The sequence below is a fragment of the Chiloscyllium punctatum genome, unplaced genomic scaffold (assembly GCF_047496795.1).
Source record: "Chiloscyllium punctatum isolate Juve2018m unplaced genomic scaffold, sChiPun1.3 scaffold_1397, whole genome shotgun sequence".
NCBI classification, from domain to species: Eukaryota; Metazoa; Chordata; class Chondrichthyes; order Orectolobiformes; family Hemiscylliidae; genus Chiloscyllium; species Chiloscyllium punctatum.
The window spans coordinates 1-12,645 of NW_027311131.1; the positions used below are offsets into that span (position 1 = coordinate 1).

At 53.0% G+C, this 12,645-nt stretch overlaps 1 protein-coding gene across 1 annotated transcript; it reads right to left on the reverse strand.

The window, feature by feature from the left end:
- Positions 1-1,429: 1,429 nt before the first annotated feature.
- Positions 1,430-12,380, reverse strand: mdp1 (magnesium dependent phosphatase 1). The gene is given in 8 exon segments (XM_072567752.1): positions 1,430-1,517; positions 1,520-1,546; positions 2,851-2,911; positions 2,913-2,937; positions 3,960-4,067; positions 7,348-7,458; positions 8,050-8,110; positions 12,320-12,380. Coding segments are annotated over 8 exon segments (495 nt in total). The 5' UTR covers positions 12,357-12,380; the 3' UTR covers positions 1,430-1,452.
- Positions 12,381-12,645: the final 265 nt, after the last annotated feature.

Genomic DNA, 12,645 nt, shown 5'->3' on the forward strand with positions numbered 1-12,645 from the left:
GATAACTGGGGGGGAATTGCCGCCCTAAATTCCTCCACCACCGACCCCAGTTGGCTTTGAACACACTACAGGGGCACGATGATGGGTGAGGCTAAACCCTGTGCCCCTCACACAGTGGAGAAGATTGGTTCAATGACCCCGATTTACCGAGAGCTGGGGTGTTTTACAGAACAGGGCTCCGGAGTGAGGCGCCTCAAATTCGGGGTGAGTTCGGGATTTGAACACCAGTTGGCGCACTCCAACGTTCAGTTCGACATTCTTGCATATCTCCCCTCCACCCCCTGCCATGAAGAACTACATTAGTGGTGGCACAGTGGTTAGCACAGCGCCAGAGACCTGGGTTCAATTCCCGCCTCAGGTGACTGCCTGTGTGGAGTTTGCATGTTCTCCCCGTGTCTGCGTGGGTTTCCTCCGGGTGCTCCGGTTTCCTCCCACACTCCAAAGATGTGCAGGTCAGGTGAATTGGCCATGTTAAATTGCCCGTAGTGTTAGTGTAAGGTGTAGATGTAGGAGAATGGGTGGGTTACGCTTCGGCTGGGGGGGGGGGGGGGGGGTGGGGGGGGGGGGGGGGGGGGGGGGGGGGGGGGGGGGGTGGGTGGGGGGGGGGGGGGGTGGGGGGGGGGGGGGGGGGGGGGGGGGGGGGGGGGGGGGGGGGGGGGGGGGGGTGGGGGGGGGGGGGGGGGGGGGCGGGGGGGGGGGGGGGGGGGGGGGGGGGGGGGGGGGGGGGGGGGGGGGGGGGGGGGGGGGGGGGGGGGGGGGGGGGACTTGTTGGGCCGAAGGGCCTGTTTCCACACTGTAATGTAATCTAATCTATAAAAGTGACTCTTAGAAGGATTTATTATGTCATGTCTCAGTTGCCTTCTGCAGAAACTGAACGCCAAGGAATGTCAACACCCTGAGAACAAACAGTTTCTGGCCTGTTTTAAATGCCCCACTCTCCTTTTTAAACTCTGACCCCCCCCCCCTCATCGCACACATCAGTCCACTGTCCCCTTCTCTGAGCTCCCTCTAACACACTGAATATCCTCAAGGTACCGCGCACTGAGCTCGAGAACGACAGACAGGTTGTCGATCTGCAGAACAGAGCGATTTCCGTAACAGGCCACCGAGAAGCAGAAAGTTTCCCCGACTGGTCGTCTCAAGCCCAAATTTCAACGCTGCTGCTTTTTTTTTTTTCTCTCTCTGCCGCTCTCCTCTCCTGCCGCTCTCCTCTCAATCTCGGGACAGTTTGCGTTCAAGAGAGAGCGAGCTTTAAAAAGGCTTCAGCAGAAGGACACGAGCTTTAAAAGGGTTTACGCACACCGAACAGAACAGCTCGCGTGTCGCTCGGGGTCCCAGTGCAGGTTCGTAAGGATTGGATAAAACAACCCCACCCCCCCCCCCCAACCCCCACCCCCCACCCCCCCTTCACCCCCCCCCCCCCCTTCACCCCTTCACCCCCCAATGCAGGTCTCAGCTGCGGCTCTGCTGCTTGTGTACAAACTTCGCCAGTCCCTCCTGCAGCAGTTTCATGGTCATCCATTCTGGACCAGGACGCAGAGTACACCTGGGGGGGGGGGGAAAAAAAACAGGGGGAGCGTGTCACTCTCAGACAGAGAGGCAGAACAACAGGAAGCAGAGAAGGCATCCACAGAATATTCAAGTGTCCCCATGTGTCTGTGTGGGTTTGCTACGGGTGCTCTGGTTTCCTCCCAATTCAAAGATGTGTAGCTTAGGGTGGATTGGCTGTGCTAAATTACCATAGTGCCCAGGGATGGGCAGGTGAGAGTGGATTGGCCCATGCTAAATTACCCATAGTCCCCAGGGATGGGCAGGTGAGAGTGGATTGGCCATGCTAAATTACCCATAGTGCCCAGGGATGTGCAGGTTAGGGTGGATTGGCTGTGCTAAATTACCCATAGTGCCTAGGGATGGGCAGGTGAGAGAGTGGATTGGCCGTGCTAAATTACCCATAGTGCCTAGGGATGTGCAGGTTAGGGTGGATTGGCTGTGCTAAATTACCCATAGTGCCTAGGGATGGGCAGCTGAGAGTGGATTGGCCGTGCTAAATTACCTACAGTGTTAGGTGCATTAGTCAGAGGGAACGGGTCTAGGTGGGTTATTCTTCGGAGCTTCGGTGTGGACTGGTTGGGCGGAAGGGCCTGTTTCCACACTCTAGGGAATCTAATCTAGGAAACAGCCACAGGGATATTGGAAACACTGATACAAGTCCTGAGATTTTGTAGAAATCCCAGAAGATTGGAAAAAATGCCTACGTATCGCCTTCATTTAAGAAACGGGAAGTTGACAAAATACAACAGCTAACTACAGGTCATCAGCTCAACGTCTGTTGGAAGGGGTAGGTAAAGGAGGAGCAGTAGATGTAATATATTTGGCTCAATCGTGATGTGGAGATGCCGGTGTTGGACGGGGGTGGACAAAGTTTAAAAACGGGTTATATGGGAAGCACACGAGCTTTCGGAGCGACGCTCCTTCATCAGGTAGGTGGATCAGGTGATATTTGTGAAGGTATCACGTGTTAGGTGATGTAAGAGCCCCACGGTGTGGAAGGTAGCCGATTTAGCATGGTCAGAGAATTAGATAACAAATACGAGAGAGAGAGAGTCCAGCGTTTTCAGGAGAGCTGAACTGGTGGAATATGTGACCGCAGGAGGGGGGGAGCTGTTGGAGTGGGGCATTGAAGGCTGAGACAGATTTTTTTAATCATGAAGGGAATTGTGTTAATCAGGGAAAGGCAGAAAAGGTGGGGGGTGGACGATTGTCAGGAAGGGGGAAGACAGGGGAGCACAGATTAGGTCTCTGGGGCAGGGACTGACGGTTCCAGAGGGAACGACGGTGCCCATCATTCACCTAATTTCCCGACGTCCACAATGTTCCGGTGTTCATCATCGAAGAAGATCATCTCTGAGAACTTGGGTTCTGGTAGCCTGGTTGATCCTGTGTGACAGAACATGAGAGAGTGAGACACATCAAGAGGGGGAGCAGGGCTGGGACAGACTGGGGGAGGGGGAGGTGTAGCAGGACTGGGACAGACAGAGCAGAGTCCGGGCTGAGGATGTTTGTGAGGGGAGAGCCGACTGACTGGCACAGTCAGAAGCCGACAGCAGGGGAACGAGAGAGTGAATGCCTGACAGAGGGGAAGGGGGGGACTTGAAAATTCCGGCCATTTCTGCGTGACACAATGATATAACGCAACGTCCCCCCCCGCCCCCCCCCCCTAGAAAGGCTGAGCCCCTGATGTTGGGCCCCAATTGGATGCATAATAGTCAGGTCGTCCACTCGCTCTCATCGTGGTCAGTTCTGCCTGTTCCCCTCAGGACATTCAGGGGGCCTGTGCTCTCTGGGGTAGAGGGGGCTAAATGGCTTCCTGTTGCTCTGGCTCTTGACTCCCCACCCAACCCCATTACAGCTTGGGAGGATTTCACAGAATCTCTTTCCCTTATTATTCTACATTTAGCCCTGATTAATCCACCGGGCACTCTGGGTAATTTAGCAAAGCCAATCCACCCTCACCTGCACATCCCTGGGCACTATGGGTAATTTAGCACGGCCAATTCACCCTAACCTGCCGGTCCCTGAGGCACTATGGGTAATTTAGCATGGCCAATCCACCCTAACCTGCCCATCCCTGGGGCACTATGGGTAATGTAGCACGGCCAATCCACCCTAACCTGCACAGGTTTGGACTGTGGAAGGGAAATCCACGTAGACACCGGGTCGGGGGAAGGGGGAGAGAATCTGCAAACTCCACACAGGCAGTCACCCTGAGGTTGGGATTGAACCTGGGTCCATGGTGCTGTGAGGTGGCAGCACTAACCACTGAGCCGCTGCACCATCACTTTAGATGTGTGCGATAAGGGTGAAAGGAATCCCTCCCTGGTCTCCCATGGGGGGGGGGGGGGGGGGGGAGAAAGAGAGGGAGGAGGAGGAAGGAATGGTCCAAAGGGGTGCACACCTACCTTGTGAAGTGAGTGACCTTTGACCCTGGGTATATTTCTTTTTGGATGAAGTAGGAGTCGAGCTTGAAGAGATTCAGCAGCTGATTAGCTCCCGCCACTTCACCGGTGCTGGGGAGGGTACAAGAGAAAGCAGACTGAGATGTGTCCCAGCGGCTGATAGAAACCTTGTCTATTTACCCTATCCATGCCCCCTCTCATGACTTTATAAACCTTTTGGATGTAGGTTTGCTCACTGACCTGGAAGAACTGTAACAAACACTACACTGGACAAGCAGGCAGAAAACTAGCCACCAGGATCCATGAACACCAACTCGCCACAAAAAGACAAGACCCTCTCTCCCTAGTGTCCTCACGTACAGATGAGGAAGGTCGCCATTTTGACAGGGACAACACATCCATCCCAGCATAAGCCAAATAGAGACACACGCGAGAATTCCTAGAAGCAGGGCATTCCAACCAAAACTCTACCAACAAACATATCGAGTTAGACCCCATCCACCACCCCCTGCGAAAAGGAACAGGAAGTGACTTCACCACAGGAAATGATATCACCAACCCAAATATCTAAATAGAAAGCAGGAATCATCAGCAGTGCTTCCATGCTCCAGCAACCTTTGTATCCTCATTGGCCGCAGGTGAGGGAAGCAGAAGGCCGGGGGGGAAACAAGTCAATGTTGTCCCGTTGTTTAGAGAAGGAGAGAGGGGACGATCCAGGAAATCACAGGCCTCTAGGCCTCATGTTGGTGGTCGGGAAAATGATCGGGAAAGATCCTCAGGGACAAGATCTGTACGGAACGGAGGGTTGCGCCGAGCGGTGTCCCACCGGGATCGGTGCTGGGACTCGGGAGCTACAGAAGACGGTTTGGAGGAAAACCGTCTCGTCAGCCCAGACGATACCAAGGTTGGAGGAGTTGTGGACTGCGAGGAAGATTGTCAGAGGGTACAGATCAGTTGGAGACGGGGGGGGGGGGGGAACGTAGAAAAATAGAGTTCAATCTGGACAAAACGTGGAGGTGATGCGTTTTGGAAGGGCAGGTAGAGGTGGAAGTGATCCAGTGAATGGCAGAACCCCTGAGGAGTATTGGTGCGCACAGGGATCTGCGTGTGCAGGTCCACAGATCATTGGTAGGGCAGGTAAAGTAAAAAGAAAAAGGGCTTATGGTATGTGCTTGTCTTCATTGGAAGGGACATTGAGTGCAGGGTAGACAGGTTATCCTGCAGCTTCATCGAGCTTTAGTTAGGTCACACTTAAAATATTACATGCAGTTCTGGTCACCACACCACCCGGTGTTGAGCGCCTGGAACGCGTTGTCACAGGGGAAGCAGGTAACAATAGCAGCGTTCAAGATTCACCCGGTGGAATACATCACCAGGGAGGTGAGAGGGGGAATACGGATCCTGTCAGCGAAGACAGTTTTAGCGCGGAAGGGTAAAAGGTGTCAGTGCAAGCTTGGAGGGGCCGAAGGGCCTGTTCCTGCGCTGTTCTTTTGACAAAAGATGCCCCTCTTGGATCCACCCTCTCCATAGTTGCTCTTAATGCATTTGTCGAATCTCTTTGGGCTTTCTGTAATTCCCATTGGCCAAGGCACTGTCTTCTCATCTGATCTCCCTCCTAAGAATGCCCCTTACACTCCTCAAGAGATTTCTTGACTCTAACCTTAATTTCTTTTTTCACCCATCGTTCTCCGAAACCCCCCCCCCCCCGCCCAGCTTTACCTTTCACCCTGACGGAAAGGTCATGCCTTTGAACCAACTCGACACCCCCCCCCCCCCAAGAAAAAGAACAGGAAATGACACCACCACAGGAAGTGACATCACCAACCCAAAGATAAGTAGAAAGCCGGAATTATCAGGAGCGCTTCGCCCGGAGGCCCACTGGTGATGTTACCTAGCACGGTGACGAAACGTCTGGAAGTGAACCTTCCAGCTCAGCGAGCAAACCTACATCCAGAACCTCAACCTGAGCTACAGATCTTCTCAAAACTCGCTAAGATGTCCTTTTACCTTCAAAACAGTCAAATCCCATCAACTTTTGAAAGTTCTTGTCTCACACCATTAAACTGTTGCCTTACCCCAGTTTAAGACTTCAAACTTTGTGGAATCCTAATCCTTTTCCATAACTATATTAAAACTAATAGAATTACAATCACCAGACCCACAATGTTCCCCGACTAACATCTCAATTACTCGCCTTGCCTGATTTCCCAAGAGAAGGTCAGGTTTTGCCCCTTCTCTAGTTGGGAGCATATACACCTTTGATAAAAAGAGATTTTCTCCGATATATTTAACAAATTCTTCACCTTTTCACTCCGTTGTAGTCCCAGTCAACATTTAGAAAAATTAAAATCACCTACCACAACAATTCTGACTTGGAAGTGATGGTGTTGGACTGGGGTGGACAAAGTTAAAAAAACAAAAATCACACAACATCAGGTTTATTTGGAAGCACACTAGCTTTCGGAGCGACGCTCCTTCATCAGGTGGTTGTGTAGAGTAAGATTTATCGAATTCCTACAGTGTGGAAACAGGCCCTTCAGCCCAACAAGTCCACACCGACCCTCTGAACAGCAACCCACCCAGACCCGTGCCCATATCCTACTACATTTTACCACTGACTAATCTACCCTAATCTACCCGACACATGCCTGAGCACGATGGGACAATTTAGCACGGCCAATCCACCCTGACCTGCACATCCCTGGGGCACTATGGGTAATTTAGCACGGCCAATCCACCCTGACCTGCACATCCCTGGGGCACTATGGGTAATTTAGCATAGCCAATCCACCCTAACCTGTATATCCCTGGGCACTATGGGTAATTTAGCACGGCCAATCCACCCTGACCTGCACATCCCTTGGGGCACTATGGGTAATTTAGCACGGCCAATCCACCCTAACCTGCACATCCCTGGGGCACTATGGGTAATTTAGCATGGCCAATCCACCCTAACCTGCACATCCCTGTGCACTATGGGTAATTTAGCATGGCCAATCCACCCTGACCTGCACATCCCTGGGGCACTATGGGTAATTTAGCACGGCCAATCCACCCTAACCTGCACATCCCTGGGGCACTATGGGTAATTTAGCACGGCCAATCCACCCTAACCTGCACATCCCTGGGGCACTATGGGTAATTTAGCACGGCCAATCCACCCTAACCTGCACATCCCGGGGCACTATGGGTAATTTAGCGTGGCCATACACTAACTTTGTACACCCCATTCCAACACCAGCATCTCCAAATCATCTCTACTGCACGTATTTGTTTTCCTCAATTTCCCCTCTGACCACCACCAGCAGCCACATGTGTCCCTGGGAAAGGTTTCGCCAACTTGTATGTGCAGCCAAGTTGTGGGCAGGTCCCAGGGATGTCTGATACACACCGGGAAGCAGCTGCAATCTGGATGCCATCCCTCTGGAGTGTCTGCAGCACTTCCGTCACCTCCGCGTAGAGGTTAATCGTCCGCCCAGCGCTATCCACGATCTTGCCATTCCTGCAAATGGCAACAGCGTGTCAGAGAAGGGAAGGAGGGAATGAGGGAGGGGGGCACACAGAGAAAATGGAGGAGAGAGGTGGGGAGGGGGGAGCAGGGCACTGTGGGGAGGGGGAGCGAGGGAATAGTGGAGAGAGGGGGAGAATGGGGCAGAGTAGTGTTTGGATAGAGAGAATGGGGCAGGATGGAGAGAGAGAGACAGACAGAGAGAGACTGAATGGGGCAGAGTGGGGGGGGGGAAAGAGAGGAAACAGGGCAGAGTTGGGGTTGGAGAAAGAGGGGATGAGGCAGGATGAAGGGAGAGAGACACAGAGAGACTGAATGGGACAGAGTTGGGGGGTGGGGGAAGGAGAAGAAACAGGGTAGAGTTGGGCTTGGGGAGAGAGAGAGAGAGAGAGAGAGAGAGAGAGAGAGAGCGAATGAGGCAGGATGAAGGGAGAGAGACAGACAGAGAAAGACTGAATAGGGCAGAGTGAGGGATGGAGAGAGAGAGGGAACAGGGCAAAGTACGAGGAGGGGGAGAGTGAGAGGGAATGGGGCAGAGTGAGGGAGGGAACGAGAGAAGATCAGGTCGAAATACCATTTCCTCACCTTTCCTTTCTGAATGGTGGGTCCACGTGTGTGTCCACCCAGAATGGCCAGAGAGTGTAATCTGAAAGAAAGAGAGAGTGTATGTGGGGGGGGGGGGGGGGAAGAAGAGGCGTGGAGGGAGAGAAGATGTTAGATCTCAACAGAGTCACAGAGTTGTACACTCCACTGCCTCCCCTCGGTATTTCTTTCTCCTTGAGCCTGTTCCTTGGGAACAGGAGGCCGTTCAGTCCCTCACGACTGGTCTGCCATTCCAACGTCACCCCAATTGCCATGTTCAAGTTAACTCTGATTCAGTACCTGCCATCCTTATCTGGTCTGGCCTCCACGTGACTCAGAGACGAAAGCTCGAAAACAGGGCCTTGGGTCCAACCCGTCCAGTCTGACCCGACATCCCTAACCTCATCTAGCCCCGGGTGCCAAAACTTGGCCCATATCCCTCCAAACCCTTCCTATTCATGTCCCCGTCCACCTTTTCAATGCTGTCATTGTACCAGCCTCCCCCACTTCCTCTGGCAGCTCATTCCATACACGTATCACCCTCTGGGTGAAAAAGTTACCCCTTAAGTCCCTTTTTCCCCTCTCACCCTAAACCTACACCCCTCTAGTTCTGGACTCTCCCACCCCAGAGGGAAAAGACCTGGTCTATTTACCCCTATCTGTGCCCCCTCGTGATTTTATAAACAAGGTCCCCCCTCAGCCTCCAATACTCCAGGGAAAACAGCTCCAGCCTGTTCAGCCTCTCCCTGTAGCTCAAACCCTCCAACCCTGGCAACATCCTTGTGAAGCTTTGCTGAACCCTTTCAAGTTTCACAACATCTTTCCTACAGGAAGGAGACCAGGGATCGTCGCCAGCATTGGGTTGGTGGCTCTGAATCTGCCCTCTGAAATGACTCAGCAATGAGGGTCAGAGCAACTCCTGCTGGCCTCCAGAGCTAGGCCCTTCCTCCCCCCCCACCCCACCACCACCCCGTGAAACAATCACTAAGTCTTGCTGGACATGGGTTTGATAAACCCAGCCGAACTTAGCGTATCGAGTTGCTCCAGTCGATTGTGGGAGACGACCCCAAGGGTGGGCTAGAACCGTCACATATGCCGGCAATAGGAGGGGTGGATGAGGATTTCGAAGGTTCGGGCAGCTCCCGAGTCAGTGAGCAAGGTCCAAAACGGCACACGGTTCCAGGACGGTCTGTCCTCACTCTGTCCGCACCGATTCCACGGCCGAGCACGAATCTCCTGCCTTTGTTTTGAGTACACCATTTCTACACAAAACAAAAAACCAGCCAGCTCCCCTCTCGATGGTGAGGCTGACTCCACCACGTTTCCCAGTACTTCACCTTAATTTGCAACTCGTTTCGCAGACCCATTCCCCTACCCTACATTTACCCCTGACTAATGCACCTATCACGATGGGTAATTTAGCACGGCCAATCCACACTGACCTACACATTCCTGGGCACTATGGGTAATTGAGCACGGCCAATCCACCCTAACCTACACATCCCTGGGCACTATGGGTAATTTAGCACGGCCAATCCACCCTAACCTGCACATCCCTGGGCACTATGGGTAACTTAGCACGGCCAATCCACCCTAACCTGCACATCTTTGGACAGTGGGAGGAAACTGGAGCACCCAGAGGAAACCCAAGCAGGCACGGAGGGGAGAATGTGGAAACTCCACACAGACGGTCGCCCTGAGGCTGGAATCGAACCTGGGTCCCTGGCACCGTGAGGCAGCGTTGCTAACCAATGAGCCACTGTGTACCCCTCTAAGTCAAAGAGTATGGTGCGAGAAAAGCTCAGCAGGTCAGGCAGCATCCAAGCAGCAGGAGAATTGAAGTTTCGGACATAAGCTCTTCGTCAGGAATGAGGGGTTGGTGCAAGGGGGACTGAGAGGTAAACGAAAGGGAGGTGGGGCTGGGAGGGAAGGTTTCTGGGATTACCAAACATAGATGGGGTGGAGGGTGGGTATGATTCTGATATGTCAGAGGGGAGGTTGGAAGGAAGATGGACAGGTAAGACAGTTCAAGAAGGCCGTATTGAGTTGGAAGGTTGGATCTGGGTTAAAGTGGGAGGGGGTGGGAACGAGGGAACTGGTGGAATCGACATTGATCCTGTGAGGTTGGACGGTCCCAAAGGCAGCGGATGGCTAGAGTCTGGCGGTGATGGAGGCCCACGACTTGCATATCCTTGATGGAATGGGAGCAGGAGTTAAAGTGTTCGGCCACGGGGCGGTGGGGTTGTTTCATGCAGGTGTCTCGGAGATGTTCTCTGAAGTGTTCCGCACGCGTTCCACCCTCCACTCTCGGCACCTTCTCCTGCCAACGCAAGCAGTGCAAAACCTGCACTTGCCCATCCCACCTCACCTCCGTCCAAGCCCCCAAAGGAACCTTCCAGATTCGACCTGTACTTCCACAGACATCATCCACTGTGCCCACTGCTCTCGATGTAGTCTCCTCTAGACTGGGGGAGACAAGGCGCCAACTCTGTCCTGCTCCTCCAATGCTGCCTGACCAGCTGTGCTTTTCCAGCACCGACCCTCTTCGAGACTCATCTTTCTCCCACTCGTTGGTTTGCTTACAGAATTTGACATTGACAAACGTCTGCTGCCTGTGAACGATCCCTGTGTCTTGGCAGTCTCCCTTATCGATGATGAAAACCAATATGTTCAGAAATGTGAGGGCACACCTTTCGTGCAGGTGGGACTCAAACCTGGGCCTTCTAGCATTGAGGTAGGGACCCCACCAAGGTGCCATGACGGTCTCCCTTTAGACCGGTTTGAAAACCTAGAAAAATTAAACATGTATGGCATCTGAAGTTCAACTTATTAAACTTCAGTTTGGACACCATATCGATGATGAACCACTCTAGCCAGCCTCTCTTGCACCCACATACCACTGGAGAAGGTATGCCCTCTCTCCAAGGTCATCCTAGCACAGACATGACACAGAGATGTATAGCATGGAAGCAAATCCTTCAGTCCAACCCATCCGTGACGGCCAGATATCTGAACCAAAACCATTTCCATTTGTCAGCCCTTGGCCCATATCCCTCCAAACCCTTCCTATTCATGTCCCCATCCAGATGCCTTTCAAATGTTGCAATTGTACCAGCCTCCACCACTTCCTCTGGCAGCTCATTCCAGACACGCACCACCCTCTGGATGAAAACATTGCCCCTCAGGTCGCTGTTAAACCTTTCCCCTCTCATCTTAAACCTACGCCCTCTAGTTCTGGACTCCCTCCCATCCCGGAGGAAAAAGACCTTGTCCATTCACCCTGTCCGTGCCCCTCAGGCTTTTATAAACCTTTCAAAGGCCACCCCCTCAGTGCCTGACGTTCAAGGGAAAACAGCCCCCGCTCCTATTCAGCTGTTCCCTACTGCTCCAACCCGCCGGAAAAAGAAGTCGAAGAGACGTAAATAGAAGTCGCTGGAAAAGCTTGGCAGCAAAGGGAAACCAGAGTTGACATCTTGGGTCCATCGATCCTCCCTCGGGACTCACTGTTGTGTTTTAGTTCTGTGTCCGATTTGCAGAATCTGCAGTTATAGACTCATAGAGATGGACAGCACGGAAACAGACCCTTCGGTCCAACTCGTCCATGCCGACCCCAGATATCCCAACCCAGTCTAGTCCCACCGATCAGCACCCAGCCCATATCCCTCCAAACCAGATGCCTGTTAAATGTTGCAATTGTGCCAACCTCCACCACTTCCTCTGGCAGCTCATTCCATACCCGCACCACCCTCTGCGTGAAGAAGTTGACCCTGAGGTCCCCTTCCCCTCTTACCCCAAACCTATGTAGTTCTGGACTCCCCCCCACCCCAGGGAAAAGACTTGGTCTGCTTACCCTATCCATGCCCCCTCGTGATTTGATAAACCTGTATAAAGTCAGCCCCTCAGCCTCCGACGCTCCGGGGAAAACAGCCCCAGCCTGTTCAGCCTCTCCCTGTGGCTGAAACCCTCCAACCCTGGCAACATCCTTGTGAATGTTTACTGAGCCCTTTCATGTTTCACAAGATCCTTCCTACAGGAAGGAGACCAGAATTGCGCCAGAATTGAAGAGAAGCAGACAGCCATCCACAGAGGTTCTGCACCAACCTAGAAACCATTCAAAACCTCACAGGCTGCACAAAGAAAAGGTCAGTCTCTCCTTGGATGTACTCTAGGTACTTAACTTCATTAAAAACCCCCTTCAAACCCCATGTATTGACAATATATTTAAAAGCAGGGAGATGGAGAGGGCACAACAGTCAGGAGAGAAGACTCTTACCCAAATCAAACACCACCAGCTTGGGCTTGGCCATCATGAGGAAGAAGGAAGTGCAAAAATAGGAAGGAGCTGCATCCTCCTGTTACAGCCAGCAGCCCACAAGGCATTCATGATGCCAATCCTCCAACATCCCAACATGCACCCCGTCTGAGTCCCAGCAGCAACGCGGATCCGGACATCCAATATCCCGAGATGCACCCGGTCTGAGTCCAGGCACCATCTCGGAATGGACATCCGACATCCCAAGATGCACCGCGTCTGAGTCCTGGCACCATCTCGGAATGGACATCCGGTATCCCAAGAAGCACCGCGGCTGAGGGAAGGAC